The sequence below is a fragment of the Lithobates pipiens genome, unplaced genomic scaffold (genome assembly GCF_037356315.1).
Source record: "Lithobates pipiens isolate NorthernLeopardFrog02 unplaced genomic scaffold, aLitPip1_a1.2 Scaffold_23, whole genome shotgun sequence".
NCBI classification, from domain to species: Eukaryota; Metazoa; Chordata; class Amphibia; order Anura; family Ranidae; genus Lithobates; species Lithobates pipiens.
The window spans coordinates 89,462,297-89,479,515 of NW_027507785.1; the positions used below are offsets into that span (position 1 = coordinate 89,462,297).

A 17,219-nucleotide genomic window follows, 5' to 3' on the forward strand; every position below is an offset into this window, starting at 1 on the left:
CTTTGTTTTTGTGCTCGGGGCTGCGGCAGGCAGTGTATATTAAGATGTAGGTACACAGCCGCTCATCCTAATGGTACAGGCATGCAAGGGTGGGTAAGCACCCTTGACTGCAGACTGTGCTCATTTGAGGGAACTTATTTGCCCTGCATATTTATCACAATAGGATGAGCAACTGCATTCCCATAGAGAAACAGACTGCCTGCACACAGCTCAAAGTGTATAAGCTAGGCACTAATTTATGCTGCTTTCTGTAGTGCTGGTCCTGGTGCAACACCTGGAGAGTGGCTGCACATTAGCAGTGAGTGATGAGATCATCTTAACCACTTGCCGACCGGTGGACGCTGATGTATGTTGGCAGAATGGCATGGGTAGGCATACTGGCGTACAGGTACGTCCAGTTTTAAATGCCGCCCTGCGAGCGCGCAGGTCCCGCGCACACTATCGCTGCGGGCATACCTACGATCGTCTCACAGTACGGCTGAATGTGATTGGAGCAGAGATCAGTATTCACTAAAAGAGAGCCCAGCCCCCCAGTTAGTAACACACCCCTAGGAACACTTAACCCCATACACTGCCACCCACTGGTTAACCCAGGGCTTGACAAATTTGCTTGGAATCTAGGAGCCAGGTCGGTAACGGCGATCCGGACCTGTCCCTGGCCTGACATGGAGACGAGTGAGGGGAAGATAGCGCCGCAGCCCCCCCCCCCCCTTTTTTTTTTTCCTTAATTAAAATAATTTTTTTTTTTTTACTTTTTACAAAAAAAAATTATATATATATATATATATGTATAATGAGAAGCCATTTACACCACACTCACCGTTGGGCAAAAGGTGCCAGATGACGCCCGCAATCACTTCCTTCTCTTCGGGAAGGAAATGGGCGTGCAGTTTAACAACAGGCAGGGGAGCTTCACTCCATTAGGAATTAGCATTATTGGAATAGGGTGTAATTTCTAAATCCACCACAAGATGGCGCCAGACTACCGAAAGATTTTAGAAAGCCGCGGCCCGATGCAATTGCGCGGCGGAGTTCGGGGTCCAAATGGAGACGGGATACCCCAGCAGCGTTGCCCCAGTCGCCAGGACACGAATTCTAGGCGCAAATGCGACCAGGCGCCCGGGGTTTGTCGAGCCCTGGGTTAACCCCTTCACTGCCAGTGCCATTTACACAGGAATCACTGCATTTGTAGAGCAGTGATTGCTGTATAAATGACAATGGTCCCAAAAATGTATCAAATGTCCGATGTGTCTGCCATAATGTCGCAGTCACAATAAAAATCGCTGATCACCGCCATTACTAGAAAAAATAAATAATAAATGCCATAAAACTATACCCTATGTTGTAAATGCTATAACTTTTGCGCAAACCCATCTCATTGCGATTATATATTTTTTTTTTTAACCAAAAATATGTAGAAAACGTATTGGCCTAAACTGATATTTTTGGTGGATATTATAACAAAGTAAAACATTTTTTCAAAATTGTCACGCTATTTTTGTTTATAGCACCAAAAAACACAGGGGTAATCAAATACCACCAAAAGAAAGCTCGATTTGTGGGGAGAAAAAGAAGTACATGTTTTGTTTGGAAAAAAACGTCGCACGACCACGCAATTGTCAGTTAAAGCAACGCAGTGCCGAATTGCCAAAAGTGGTCTGGTCTTAAGCCAGCAAAATGGTCCGGTCTGAAAGTGGTTAAGGAGCATTTTGTGCCCGTATTTGGGGTGACACATGCTCCTATACTTTCGGCTGCCAGCATTCCCCACTCTGTGACAGTGGGCAGGGAATCTTCTCCCCACACCCGCTGTCACTTTTTGAAAATGGGCTCCACCCACACAGATGTATCATCTTTTCAGTTTCCCATGAATGAACTACAGGTACCATTGGCCTGACTGCTTGTAGTTCTTAATGAATTGCAAGGGCGCTGGTGAGCATTCATTCTTTGTGGTACGGGCAGCCAGCTGACTGTCTGCAGGATCCTAGCATTGCACATGCAATTGGATCGCGAGTGCAATACTTAACAAGCCGCAGTGTAAGAAATAAAATAAATGCACTTACCATAAAAATATGTGCATTTTTTTTTTCTGGAGCATACTCTTTAAACTCAACCTGTTTAAAGGTGCTGGAGACATCACATGCAGTATCTGAACAACCTGAGGGGCCAGGAGGGAGGAAACGGTGAGGGCTGCTCACAAACGTCAGAAGGTGAAGAAAAATTACAAGGCTGTTACTGACAAAGGCCATAATAAATTGATATGCAACATCCGTACACGTTGTATGTCAGCAGCCTGAAAACTGAATTCATGTCTGTCATACATCTGGATGAGCACTATGGCAAACTTGCAGGCTCTTACCAATATCCAACCATTGATGCAGGTCAATTGCAGAATTTAGTTCAGCTGAATATTTACACATCAGAACATTCAGTCAAAAACTTTTCCTAGAGTATAGACTATCAGTCAGGTTTTATTCCTGTGTATCTATCCAGTGACTTTTTAAAGCGCATTAGTAAAAATAGCACCTCAAAAAAAATCCTCACCTGCAATCCCAGTGTGAAAGCCCGAGTGCTTTCACACTGGAGTGCTGTTCTGGCAGGATGTAAAAAAAAAAATTCCTTCAAGCAGTGCTTTAGTAGTGGTGTATACACTGCTCCTAAAGCACCCCTGCCCATTGAAACAATGGGCAGTGCCGCTTTTAACCCTTGATTTGGCTGTCTCCAAGACTAGCGGCGATTAAGTGCCGACGACTGGGCCCTGGCAGTGTGAAAGTGCTCTTATGTCCTATTTTGACACATAGGCTGTCACCAAGACAGTAAGGGAAAATGCACTGCATCAGTGGGAGAAATTAAAACTGGCCAGATGTCCTAACCGTCATCTGCTGTACTCGGTCTGTTAAACACACCATTTTGAGATCTATTTCATAAGTTAAAAAAAAACACCAACACACTCTGAATCTTGATATCTAGTGCTCTCTGTCACACTGCTCAGCACTCCCAGTTCTCTTAGGACTCCCCTTATGGTGAGGTGTTCAGTTTTATCACTCTCTGCCCTTCAGTAACTGGTGCACCTACAGTGCAACATGTGGCTCTTATCACCCTAGGCCAGGAAGTGTTACTGACAGCATGGGGCGTGTTAGTAAACAATAATGCAACCTCCACATCTAAAGCACTGGTGAGCTGCAATTTTAAATTTTAGTTCTTGTGTTTAGATAAATATGGTGGTTTAAAAAAATAAAAATACTGCCAGGCAAAGTTTGTTTGATGGAAGAGACTGCTGTCCTTTATACCGTGCTGCTCGGCATCCATAATGGCACCCATCTGTGCTATGGTGATTTGACTCCTCTCTACATCTGCTAAAGTGACATCATCCCTGCCCAACTATTGAGGCGTCAAAACAGAATTCAGAAGGAAGATTAGGTGGAAGTGCTCTAGAGTTGATAGCTCAGTGCTGGAGGGCTTCCTTTGAAAGGTAAGTTTGCCATAAACCACTCGAAGGTCTTTTTTTTTTTTTTTAAACTGTGCTTTAAAAGGATAAATTCACTGTTATCAGTAAATAAGTGCACATATTTTTGTAGGGAAAAAAGTATTTATTTTTTTCTTCGCAGGAAACAGCCAAGCATTCCATTTGTGATCAGTAGATTATGGGTGCAATTCACAACTCCTTCAGATTCTTCCTCCACTTCCCTGCCCGTATCAGGGGAGCTAGAGAACGTGTCAATGGACTACAAGTACAGTGATCACTGCACTTGTATTCCATTGAGAATGACTTGTTTGTCTGCTACAATGGCAGAGGGGACTTGGTAGCTCATTCAAAGATCCAGCTCTGTGGGGGAAGTCCTGCCAATTTCAATAGTGAAAGCATCTGAGAAGACCCCCTACACGATGTCACAGGGGTTTCTTTGGCAACATGTTGCAAAGGGTGGTGTTAGCCTTAAAAACAAACCACTATCACCATTTTGGAAAATGTTTCCATTGTACAAGTCAGATTATCATAATAGTCAATTCCCAGTATGGACAAGGAGAACAAAAAAAAAAAAAAAAAAACCCTGGCTACCATTTCACTTTAATATCTAAAGCCTCATACACACGCTTAGATTTTTGAACGACCAAATGTCCATTTTTTTTTTTTGTGGCACGCTAGTCTCAAAAGTGAAGAGGTTACTCAAACACATTACGTCACTTCTGACATTGTATTCTAAGAGTTTTGTATGTATTCTTTTGTTTCTGAGCATAATAAAATAAATAGTCTTGCTATTTTTTTTGTACGAAAACCATACTAACGAAATGAAAAATCGGACATCGTGTTCACATCTGACAAATATTATAGTCCACACATCCAGCTTTTGTCTGATGAAAAAGCAAATCAGTTGTTGAAAGTACCATACTAACCATCCAAAAATCGGCAGACAGCTTGTCACATGAATTTTTCCAACTGATTTTCGTATGGGGTGTATGAGCCTTACTGTTTAGTTTGCTGTCTTACCCATTTTCCTTCTTTCCTGTGCAAGTAAAGAAGCATGGAAGAACAAAAAAAAAAAAAAAAAGCTGTGCTGAAGTTATTTTATGATTGTTAATGCAGCATAAAAATATTCTATGTTACGTCTCTCAAATTGGCCTATTTCCATTTGATATCACATACAAGTGCTATATGATCAGAGGGGTGTGAAACACTGGGCAAGGCCTGATGGCTGGTGACCCCTTCATGACTTGGCATTGGAATGATTTGTTCTACTTCTAAACTATCAGAGTCAATAAATATATAATCTAGACAGCCATGGAAGCCCCCGACATAATTGGTGTAAGCAGGCTCCCCACAAGCACTCTTCAGTTTTAGAGGGTGGCTAAGAGACATATTACAGCGTTCATCCTCCCCATTGGACATCCAGTCAGGGTGGTCTTCAGAGATGGTCCCATCTTTCACAAAGCTGTTCATACCGGTAGAAGGCATGCTATTAAAATCCCCACAGAATATCACAGGAATGCCAGGGTAAAGTTCATAGGCCACATGTCTAACGTGGGCTAGAGCCACAGCCATTTGTATCAGGCGAATGTTGCCACCTAGAAAGATGGGGGAAAAAAAAAAAAAAAAAGTAAAGTTATAATTTTTTTTTGCTGCAGCTCAATATGATTTTTCAAAATGGTTTTATTGAAAACTTGTATGAGAGAAATACTCTGCAAAATGGGGTTGATTTTAGCCAATATATAATCTATTGTAAAATATTCCCTGCCAAAATGAATCCCCAGGTCACAGCATTATTGGAAAACATTTTACACCAGATATGAGACTGCAACCAGCGAGCACAAACAGTCCCACCGCATGTACAAGGTAAAATGCATCATCTCCTATGTGCCCGAGTCACACCCCTGGAACGCATAGTGCGGCAGGCAATCTGGCGCTAACAGACACAGGCTGGGAAGGTCACTAACTGACACGAATGTTGCTAGTGACACCAATTTAGTGATAATACTGTACTAATAACACTGGCTGGGAAGGAGTTAACATCAAGGAGCAATCAATGGGTTACCATGTGCCCAAGTGAACGTGCTTTGCTTTTTACTAAACAGATCTGGCTGCTTTTTCTCTCTGCTTTTCAGGGAGAATACACTGTGTGAGTTTGTTAACACAGCCAATCAGCAGGTGGACAGCCATAATCATTGGCTGCACTCTGCTGACCATCTCATGCTGTGCATGCTGCCAAATCAGGAAGTACTTAGCAACATACCCATGCCGTCCAGGGACAGTGAAAAAAAAAAAAAAAGAGCAAAGAAACAAACAGTGCAATCGGCCTAGCCCAGCACATGATCACTGCGCTGATCTCAGCCGGATCGAACTGCATCCCAGCCGCTGCGCTGTAGGTGGTGTGAATCCGCCCTCACTGCAAGTAGTTAATGCTCACATGTAAGTCTATACAATGTCTTTGGAGTTTTTAGCATTCACAAACTTGTGAAAACTCTCTCATGAAAGTTTGTAGCGTCATCAACCTTACATTGTTATCTTTTTGGCACCAGGGACCGCTTCAGTGGAAGAAAATTTTGCAAAGACCCATAGGGAGATGGAGAGGAAGGTGTTTGCGACTCCATCATCTCAACATCATGGTTGAAAAATGCACTATTTCTATGGCTTGTCACGGAGCCTGCCACCACAACATAATTACATAGTAAGGTTGAATAGACACCAGTCCAACTGAAGTGAGTGTGGGTGCGTGCCTACAATTATCCAGATTTAAAAAAGGTACCCATATAGCACTGTCAATTTACACAGCACTCCACACATACATGCATATTGGGAGCAACATTTGTGGCCAATGGGACCGCCAGGCATGCAACATCTGTGCATTCCCATACTGGTAAAAAACATAGTCCTGCATTGGCCACGGATTAAAATGCCCACTGTGACCGAGGCCTCAGGGAGAAAAGAGACATGGGAGTCAAGTAGTTTAAAGTGTTACTAAACCCAGAAACCTGCATTCACTATATCTGGTCTCCCACAGTACACAGAACATGGAAATGCAATTACTGTAGGGCTGAAACAAGTAATCCATGAAATTAATCGATTACCATTTTCATAATCGATTAACCGGCCAGTAACATAATGGTTAAAAAAAAAAAACTAAAATTAGCCCTTTATAGTACAAAGAGCAAATAATCCCTACTGTAAATATTTCATTTTTACAGTTCTACAGTAAAAAAAAAATAAACCCCTTACAGTAGTGATTATCTTTTTTTTTGTTTTTGTACTATAAAGGGCTAATTTTAGTTTAACCCCATTATGTTACTAAATGTCTCAGGCCTGGTTCACATCTATGTGTTTTTTTGGTGCTTTTTGCAGAAACGCACTACAGTTCATTTACATGGTATCCTATGTGACACGTTCACATTTTTTTTTTTTTTTAGCCGCTGGGTATTTAGAAAAGATTTGATCTCTGAGTCCAATATTTACCAGATTCACCCTTTAATAGTATATACAGTATATCTCCTCTAATAGTATATACAGTATACTTACCATATCGTTGGTTATTTTTTTTTTTACCACTGCATACAGAGATATTTAAAAATAAGTTGCTTTTTTTTTTTTAAACTTTACATATTAGCTAAATTATACACCCCACTTTCTCTTAAGAGTATTAACCGATTCATCAAAACAATAATCGGTCAACTAATAGATTATGAAAATAATCGTTAATTGCAGCCCTAAATTACTGTATTTATTGGCGTATAGCACACACTTTTTCACCTTGAAAATCGGGTGCAAACAGTGTGTGCGTGTTATACGCCGACACTGCAATTCAGGCTGCCTAGGAGGGAACGGGGACGAGAGCCGTCAGATTACATGCAGTGAGAATCTCCTGTAATAGGAAGTCCCATCTCCTGGGACGGCATTGGACCAGTGTTCTATCATAGAAGCTGGTCCAGGAGATGGGACTGTATAATAGAGACCGCCGAGTAAACAGGGCCTCTGGCTTTCACACTGGAGTGAATGGAGCCGCTTTTTTTTAGGTGCCATTTCTATTGCTGTAGCGCCTGAAAAAACGGCGGCAGTGTGAAAGGGGTCTAAGATAAAAACACGCACTTTAAACTAGAACATAAGCAGGCATTAAAAAGGTAAAGGAACTGTGTTCTCAGTAAGACCCCTTTTCACACTGCTGGAGTTTTTCAGGTGCTACAGTGCTAAAAATAGCACCTGAAAAAAGCGGCTCCATTCACTCCAGTGTGAAAGCCCCGGAAAGGCTTGGTGTGAATGGGCTCTAAGTGAATAAATCAGCTGCTCCAAGTTTCTTTGTTGATAAAAACGATCTGCACTCTGGTTGTTGCTCTTAAAATGTCTTCATTTTATTGAATAGCCACAGTGAACAAATGCAGATTAAGTCAGTTGACGCGTTTCAGCCTATAAGGCCTTAGTCATATGACTAAGGCCTTATAGACTGAAACACGTCAACGGACTTAATCTGCGTTTGTTCACTGTGGCTATTCAATAAAATGAAGAAATTTTAAGAGCAACAACCGGAGTGTGGAACATTTTTTCAACATTACTCTACTCAGCCGGCGACTGTGGATTGAGCACCTGGGAGCTCTGCGGTCTATGTGGTGTATGGGTGTAAGTTTATTTGGTCAACAGCTCCACATCTGCTCCTTTTCTTGCTCCAATTTTCATAGAGCAGTCCTCAGAAGAACCAAGTTGTCCATAACAGCCATAGTCTGTATCGTGTTTCTAGTGCACATTACAAAATATTTAATTGAAGCCTTCAATTCTGACTGCTCCCTGTAGTTCCATCCACAGGCCTTTACCTTGATATAGCTCTGTAGGAACATCATAGTGACGCAACAACCACAGCGGGACGTAGGCATCTGATACTACCAGCAGTATCAGGTTCTGAAGAGCCTTTAGTCAGTGTACCTCTTCAAGACAACAAAGATCCTAGACACCAGTTTGCTCTGGACAAAGGAGAGCAGTTCTTTTTTCTTAGCAGACTTTACTACATAAGGACTCATCCAAGGGCCGTGGAGTGTAAAAACCAGCTGTATATCTGTGCCTGGGAGCGACACATGTTGCATACAAACTGCCAGCATGCAGCTGTACCCTGGTAACATGTGCCCAGGTATGGATGTATGCATTTATATGCTTAGATTCGTGCTTACCAAAGTACAGATGCATCCTGTCATTGACGCAACATCTGTAACTCCCGGGCGTTTTTTTAATACCGTACAGCCTTGAGGCCCATTATTTCTCATGTACAGGTCTACAGAGAGGCTTCGAATTGGAGATCTACATCCGCAGGATCATTATAAATAAAGCTTACCATTGGGGTGAAAATAAAGATGTGTGTTGGCAAGACAGATTTTCTTAGATGGGTCTGCTGTAGACTCAAGAACTGTCACCTGAAAATGACAAAAACAAAAGAAACTTTTTCATGGAGGCCATTGAAGATACAGCAATATCTGCACTGTGAGCAATATATCCAAAACACTTATTACTGAAGACAGTGGAGAGTGCCAGTGTAGAAAGGATCTATGCGGCCGTATGGTGGTAAAGTCCACCTCTGTGCTGCCACATGTATGTATACGGCTGGCAGGAAGGGGTTAAAGTGGGTCCCCAGCCAAAACTTTTTTCCTTACTTCTGGACACAGTGCTGGAGGGTCAGAATCCCTGGTCTAAAATAAATAAGGGCTGTGTGTAAGAGAATATGCATTCTCATTCCCACCGCTGACCTAATCTTTCTTGAAGAACCTTTGCCATCTGTCCATATTCCAGGAATGTTGGGTGCCCGTTCCTGGGCTCTTTGGTTCCATCCGCCAGGCTTTAGGTCACTACAAGACAGAAGGGTGATAAGCCTGCTGATGGAACCACAGTGCTCAAAGGGTCCAGACATCCCACATACCTGGGACTGTGATGTATGCAGAAGATTCTTCATCAAGGTTGAAGAGAGTGAAGATCAGAGGTGAGGACAGGGGGGTCATGTTTACACTTCTACTCTGTGTTCTGTTCTGGAGACAACAAGCGGTACAGCCGATTTCCTTTTCCCATGGTTACCAACACATGGACTGCAGACACTGCCTAGCTCAGGATCAGAACTGGTACTGCAAGAGATTCTGAAAGGCCCAAAGACAGTCTTACCCCCTTTACAAACACGAGCCCCGCTGTACTGGTCCCACCCCCTCCACAACCAAGGACCCCACTGTCCCACCACCTCCACGACCCTGGGCCCCACTGTACTAATTCCTTCTCTCCACAACCACGGGCCCCGTTGTACCAGTCCCTTCTCTCTACAAACCCGGGCCTCGCTGCACCAGTCAGTCCCTACAACCCGGGCCCCGCTGCACCAGTCCCTTTTCGCCACAACCCCGGGCCCCGCTGCACCAGTCCCTTTTCGCCACAACCCCGGGCCCCGCTGCACCAGTCCCTTTTCGCCACAACCCCGGGCCCCGCTGCACCAGTCCCTTTTCGCCACAACCCCGGGCCCCGCTGCACCAGTCCCTTTTCGCCACAACCCCGGGCCCCGCTGCACCAGTCCCTTTTCGCCACAACCCCGGGCCCCCGCTGCACCAGTCCCTTTTCGCCACAACCCCGGGCCCCGCTGCACCAGTCCCTTTTCGCCACAACCCCGGGCCCCGCTGCACCAGTCCCTTTTCGCCACAACCCCGGGCCCCGCTGCACCAGTCCCTTTTCGCCACAACCCCAGGCCCCGCTGCACCAGTCCCTTTTCGCCACAACCCCAGGCCCCGCTGCACCAGTCCTTTCTTTCTTCAACCCCAGGCCCCGCTGCACCAGTCCCTCCTCTTTACAACCCTGGCCCCCGCTGTACCAGTCACTTCTCGCTAGAAGTCGCTTCTCTCTAAAACCCCGGCCCGTTGTACCAGTCCCTTCTCTCTAAAACCTGGGCCCCGCTGTCCCAACCACTTCTCGCTAGAACCCAGAGCCCCCGCTGTACCAGTCCCTTCCCTCTGCAACCCCGGGCCCCCCTGTACCAGTCCCTTCCCTCTGCAACCCCGGGTCCCGCTCTACCAGTCCCTTCCCTCTGCAACCCCGGGTCCCGCTCTACCAGTCCCTTCTCTCTACAACCCCGGGTCCCGCTCTACCAGTCCCACCACCTCTATCAGCCTTCCTGTAACATTCCCAACTCAGAGACAGTCTCATCCCAGTCCATTGACAATAGGCCCCCCCGCACTCCTCTTTTCCCAGTCAGACACCCCTCCCCCCGGTCCCTATACCTGTAGTGCAGAGGACCTCTGTAGGACCTTCTCCATGGCGGCGGAGTACTGGGACAGACGTTCCAGTAACGGTTGGTGTATGGGGTCCCCGGTGAGCGCCTCCCCCAGTAGGATGTCGTGTTGGCTGCACAGTCTGTAGCGGCTCCGGCGGTAGAAGGTGGCCAGGCCCTCGTGTTGTTTGTCCTTCAGACGGAAGAGTCCATCCAGACCGAAGGCTTCCATGGCTGGGCACAGGGTGTAAGGGAAGGCGGACCGGTCCACCTCCTGCAGGCAGACCAGGTCGGCCCGGTACCCAGCGAGCTCCTTATGGAGGAGGCAGTGGCGGTAGTGGAGGTCCATTGCGTAGGGGGCGCAGTAGGGGAAGAGCACGGTGCGGGCATGCTCGGTCTGAGCGTACACATCAGCCAGCACGTTGTATGACACAACCCGGGTCACCGGAGGCTCCGCCGGCCTCTCCGTGTACAAATGCCGCTCATCGAACGTACAGGCCCCGGGACCGGCCTCCACCGGACCGCTCACCTCCACCTCTCGGCTCTCCCCGAACCGCTTCCCGTCCCCCGGTGTGCAGATCAGCTTCAGTCTCAGGCCGATGTCTCCCACCTCCGGGGAGAACACGCGCTCACGGCCGGCTTCCTCCCACTCCGGGCCGGCCTGGCGGTCAGGCGAGTCCCCGGCTCGGGCCTGCTTGTACCAGACGAAGAGGGAGCGATCGGGATCAGCGAACTCCATGCGGACCCGGGGGCAGAGCGGAAAGCCGGCCATGACGTGCAAGGGCAGCTCCAGTTCATGACACATCGGGGGGTTCCGCTCCACCCGGTACGTCCTCCGTTCCACCACCAGCTCGGCCCCGTCCTGCCACGCCTCCGAGTTCGGGAGCCCCTCGGGCACCGGCTGTCCCTGATAAAAGAGGTGCACCGGGGGCCCCGGGACCGGCTCCTTCCGCTTCTTACTCTTGGTGGCGCTGGCGGAAATCCGGGCCAAGGCCTTCCCCACGGGCTCCGTCTGATCCCGCTGGAGCTGCCGCTGAGAGCCGAACAGGTTCAGGGAAATACTCAGCTTGGGCTCCGAGGGGACCGCCCGAACCACTGCCCGCTCCATGGCACCGGCCTGGCCCAACAGCCGCAGCGCAGAGCCAAACAGCCGGGATAGACCGAGCATTGCAGCGCCCCCTGTCGGAGCCCTCCCCCCCAACATACACTTCACATGGCCAGAAATGGCTTCACCACTGGTGTTAGCGTGATCATTGCAGCGCCGAAGCACTTCCCCGACTCACACGTTTCACATGACCAGATGTGGCAGCGCCCCCTGCTGGAGTACCACAATTTAAGCATTCCCGTGGTATGTCGAGAAATGCAATAGAGATAGAAAAGTAGTGGTGCATTATACACATAAAATGAAGAAATAAAAGTGCTATGTCCTCGTGAACCAGTATTGCAGTTGCTGGCAATTACCAAGCTAACGACGTGTAGAGAAAACCAAAATACTGGCTAATCATAGGCAATTAATACAATCAGAAAAATGTGCAAAAACTAGTGTTAGCAATTGCCAGACTTAAAGTGGTTGTAAACCCTTACAACCAACTTTGATCTACAGGTAAGCCTAGATTAAGGCTTACCTGTAGGTCCAAGAAATATCTCCTAAACCGTATATTTACCCGAAGACAGCCACGGCATGCGCCGTAGACAGCAGCGCGCAGGCGCACTGGGGCAGGCCGCAGATCGCAGTGGTATGCCGCGAGTGTCGGCTCCCGTGCGCATGCGTGGGAGCGACGTCATCGCGCCGGAGCTGTGAGACCTGGAAGTCGCTCCGGGACCGATGGCCGCGGCGAAGAGGAAGACGGAGGACCGCTTCGGGGGCTTCGTACTAGCTCATTATGCCTTTGCCTTACAGGGTGTGCTTTTAAAAAAAAAAAAAAAAATTTTGCCTTTACTTCCTCTTTAAAGAGGAAGTAAACCCTGATGAGTTTACTTCCTCTTTCATTCCCTGCAAAGGCAAAGCATAATGGACTACTATGCACCTGACACAGGAGCCAGCGATGTCACCGCTGTCCCCTGTAGTCCGGCGCATCCATCTTCTCGGTGGAGTCTCGCTTCTCCGCCGCTGTCATTCGGCGAAGCCGCGATGACGTCACTCCTGCGAATGCGCACGGGAGCCGACACGCGCGGCATCTTCGTCGTTGACAGTGCTGCACTCAGTGCGCCTGCACGCCCGCTGTCTACGGTGCATGCGCCGTAGACAGCGGTGCCTGTCTTTTGGTAAATATCTCCTAAACCGTGTAGGTTTAGGAGATATTTCTTGGACCTACAGGTAAGCCTTAATCTAGGCTTACCTGTAGGTCAAAGTGTGTTGTAAGGGTTTACAACCACTTTAAATATGTGAAACAAGGTGCATATATCCCAAGTGAAAATAGTAATGACATTTTTTTTTAAAAGCAAATATTGGATCATACATGTGCATAGAAAATGAATAAGTCCATATAAAAACAAAAAAATGCTTCTTTCTGCGGAAAAATATGTAGTGCAATATATAGTGGCTCTGTATACCCAATAATAAAGTGTCGGTGCTGGTAAACAAACTTTTGCAAGGTGCTGTTGGTGATGGGTGACTTGTGAAATCCTCCGTGCTGATTAAATATATGGGTGTCCCCTTACCTTACTACTGTAAGGTAACAGCATGTAACTATATAACTTTGGGGTCCTTGGTGACCGTCTTAGCGTGGTAGCCCAGGCTCTTGTTATAGGTGTCCTGCCTACAGTCAGCGTTAGCACCCCCCTTTAGAAGTAACCTTTAAAGCGGGAGTCCACCGGGACTCCGCGTTTTTTTTTTTTTTTTTTAAAAGCCAGCAGCTACAAATACTGCAGCTGCTGACTTTTAAATAGTGACACTTACCTGTCCAGCGCGCCCGCGATGTCGGCACCCGAAGCCGATCGCTCGCTCGGCTGCCGGGTCCCGCCGCCATCTTGGGTATGGGAATCAGGAAATGGAGCCTTTCGGCTTCATTTCCCGGTTCCCTACTGCGCATGCGCGAGCCGCGCGGCGCAATCCGGACGGTCCCCGCTGCCTCTGGGAGCTGTGTGTTTCCCAGCAGGCAGCGGGGCACTTGCTGAAGGGGGCGGGCGCTTGCGGAACGGGGGCGTAACGTACGCCCCGTTCCGCAGAGAGCTAGCCCGGAAGTGGGTGCAGTTACCTGGATTATCCAGGTAACTGCACCCCCCTCCCCCCTGAAAGGTGCCGATTGTGGCGCCGGAGGGGGGGGGGACTCCGATGAGCGGAGGTCCATTTTAGGGTGGACCTCCGCTTTAAGGTATCCGGGATGGAAGGATCAAGCCAGTAAACCATAGGTAGAGATTAAGAACAGGAGGGATGCCCCATACTGTAGTATATTTAAAAGGTATTTATTCAGTTAAAATAAAGCTAGACAGGTACTCACATAGCAATGAATGAAAATAAGGCAGTGTAAAAAAAGAGCCGCGAGCTTGATAGCGTCACTTACGGCATCACAGTCCCCTGTGATGCCGAAAGTGACGCTATTGAGCTCGCTGCTTGTTTTCACACTGCCTTATTTTCATTCATTTGAAAGTAGTGATTATTGACGCCAGGCTTTGAAAGGATGGTCTAGTGACCAGTTGTTTGCAGCTATCCTTTTGGCTCACTCCCTGGTCGATCAAAGTTAGGGATGAGCTCAGGCGTGTTCGCATGGAACACGTGCAGAGGAATGTTTCCAACACCTTGTTGAATCTATTCCATGAAGAATGAAGGCAGTTCTGAAGACAAAAGGGGGTCCAACCATGTACTAGCAAGGTGGACCCAATAAAGTTATCAGTGAGTGTAGATCATGGGTCTTCAAACTACGGCCCTCCAGTTGTTCAGGAACTACAATTCCCATCATGCCTAGTCATGACTGTGAATGTCAGAGTTTTACAATGCCTCATAGGATGTGTAGTTTCGCAACAGCTGGAGGGCTGTAGTTTGAGGATCCCTGGTATTGATCTTATCAAAAATAATAAACATATACTGTACTGGTTACAAGTGTGGCACTTTCATCATTTGCAATTTTTTCACCCAAAATGTTTTAGGTGGATGGCACAACAACATACATGCATGTAATGTTTGGGCCTCTTCCACACTGTACTGATGTATGGACATCAGCCATTCCTGGCACAAATAAAACTCTAGTATGGGATGTATAGCACCTGGGTGTATGCACACACAAGCAAAAAAATCCTTAGGCCCCTTTCACACTAGCAGACCAATCGGGTCCATCTGTCAGTTTTTCAGGCGGACCCAAATGGACCCTCCGGTCTCCTCTATGGAGCAGCAGGAGTGAATGGACATGTGTCCCTTGACACCTGCCAACATCCGATCCAGACCTATTGGGTGTGCCTGTCAGTTTTTCAGGCACACCCGATCGGACCATCCATAGCTCCCTACTCTCTATACCACAATTGTCCCCCCCTCTATACCCCAATTATCCCCCCTCACTCTCTATACCCCAATTATCCCCCCTCACTCTCTATACCCCAATTGTCCCCCCCGCTCCCTATACCCCAATTGCCCCCCTCACACCCTATACCCCAATTGCCCCCCTCACACCCTATACCCCAATTGCCCCCCCCTCACTCTCTATACCCCAATTGTTCCCCCCTCACTCTCTATACCCCAATTGTCCCCCCTCACTCCCTATACCCCAATTGTCCCCCCCTCACTCTATACCCCAATTGTCCCCCCTCACTCTCTATACCCCAATTGTCTCCCCTCACTGCCTATACCCCAGTTGTCCCCCCTCACTCTCTATACCCCAATTGTCCCCCCTCACTCTCTATATCCCAATTGTCCCCCCTCACTCTCTATACCCCAATTGTCCCCCCTCACTCTCTATACCCCAATTGTCCCCCCCTCACTCTCTATACCCCAATTGTCCCCCCCTTACTCTCTATACCCCAATTGTCCCCCCTCGCCCTCTATACCCCAATTGTCCCCCCACTCTCTATACCCCAATTGTCCCCCCTCGCTCTCTATACCCCAATTGTCCCCCCACTCTCTATACCCCAATTGTCCCCCTCTCTCTATATACCACAATTGTCCCCCCTCGCTCTCTATACCCCAATTGCCCCCTCACTCTCTATACCCCAATTGTCCCCCCTCACTCTCTATACCCCAATTGTCCCCCTCACTCTCTATACCCCAATTGTTCCCCCCTCACTCTCTATACCCCAATTGCCCCCCCCCCTCTTCTGTCCCTCTCTTCCTCTCTACCAGCCCCTCAGCTGACCCCCCCATAGTTGTCCCCCGTCACTCTCCATCCAGCTGCCCGCACTCTCTCCACCCTCTTTCTCCCCTTGCTCTCCTCTCTCTCCCCAGTTCTCCCCGTCCATCTCTGCCCTCACCCCCCTGAGTCCGTCCATCCCCTGGCCGTGGAGTACAGAGGTCACACACAATACTTTATTACATTGCACCAGCTCCGCCTGAACACCGCAGAGCCAATCACAGCTCCGCCCCAACTTTCCTTCTCCTACCTCAGAGACATGGAAGATGGGCGGGCCCAGAGCATTTCTCCGCCCGAATTTTCCTCACAGAGGCGAAAACCCCTCCCCTTCGCCCTGCCCACAGCTTCCATAGCAACCGGATTGTTTCATGGCAGAGCGAGAGGGAGACTTATGAGCGGATCTCTGTACGGGGAGAAGAGGCAGGAGAGCCGGGCCCAGTGCCGGGGAGCGGGCGGTGAGTGTCCCCTGTGTGTCCCCATTCATTATCACCGGGTTATAGGAGCGCCGTGTACTAGGAGCCCAGGCACTTCGCAGTGTGACACTGATCTGTACATATAAAGGTACTCCATCACCAGAAAACTACAAACTTCTCCTTATAGTTGTGGAAAGAATCAGCAAAGAGACAACGGTGGGTTACTTTATGTTTTTATTTATTTTTGGACTCTGTGTCCCCGCAGAGGAGATTTCCCCCATTTCCTGCTCTGGAGTCACAGCAAGAAGTGAAAAGAAATCTCTATAAATGAGGAGGGGATTTCCCCACAGAAAGGGAAATGGCAGCGGGTCTCCTCATAGGAAGATTTTACCCTCACTTCCTGTTCTATTGACAACAGTGACATTCTGGGTTTTTCAGTCATTCTGGTCTCCAGAACACATGTGGAGGGTGAAGGTCACACAGACTGTCTGAAAAAGTTATTCCTGGAAAGGGTTAAATACCCATCCTGTCATCTGATCTTAGTGTAGCGGCCATAACCCGTTGCAGGGCGGCCTTGACTTATTGGGCTTACTGGTTACCTTCTCCTGGCCTGCTCTTCCACTTCTAGGGGTTCCCAGGGTTGATACCCAATGACTTGTACACTGACACAGATGATGTCCTTTCAAAAAAAAAATATTTTGCAGTAAAACTTTCAATTAACACAGTCTCTTAGGGAACAGAGGGCAGCTTGAACTGCAGGTCTAGCAAAGTCTCTATTTCCACCCAGAGAGTAGCCACTCGCAGCTGGGTACTTCAAGGCTGAACAGATCTCT

The 17,219-nt window shown here is 47.9% G+C and overlaps 2 protein-coding genes across 3 annotated transcripts in view; one reads left to right on the forward strand and one right to left on the reverse strand.

The window, feature by feature from the left end:
• Window positions 1–4,546: 4,546 nt before the first annotated feature.
• Window positions 4,547–11,902, reverse strand: PDE12 (phosphodiesterase 12). Its single transcript, XM_077452021.1, has 3 exons — window positions 10,708–11,902; window positions 8,799–8,877; window positions 4,547–5,058 (listed from the first exon to the last, which is right to left on the reverse strand). Exons 1-3 carry the CDS (start codon window positions 11,899–11,901, stop codon window positions 4,616–4,618), a joined length of 1,716 nt encoding a protein of 571 aa, XP_077308147.1. The 5' UTR covers window position 11,902; the 3' UTR covers window positions 4,547–4,615.
• A 4,403-nt stretch (window positions 11,903–16,305) lies between these two features.
• DNAH12 (dynein axonemal heavy chain 12) overlaps window positions 16,306–17,219 on the forward strand; it is a 186,091-nt gene continuing 185,177 nt past the window's right edge. The window contains exon 1 of one of the 2 annotated variants that reach the window (XM_077452022.1): window positions 16,306–16,428. The gene's annotated coding sequence lies outside the window, so the exon portion shown is untranslated. Of the gene's footprint in view, window positions 16,429–16,448; window positions 16,603–17,219 lie in introns of those variants that run through there. The other variant, XM_077452023.1, reaches the window with a different exon arrangement.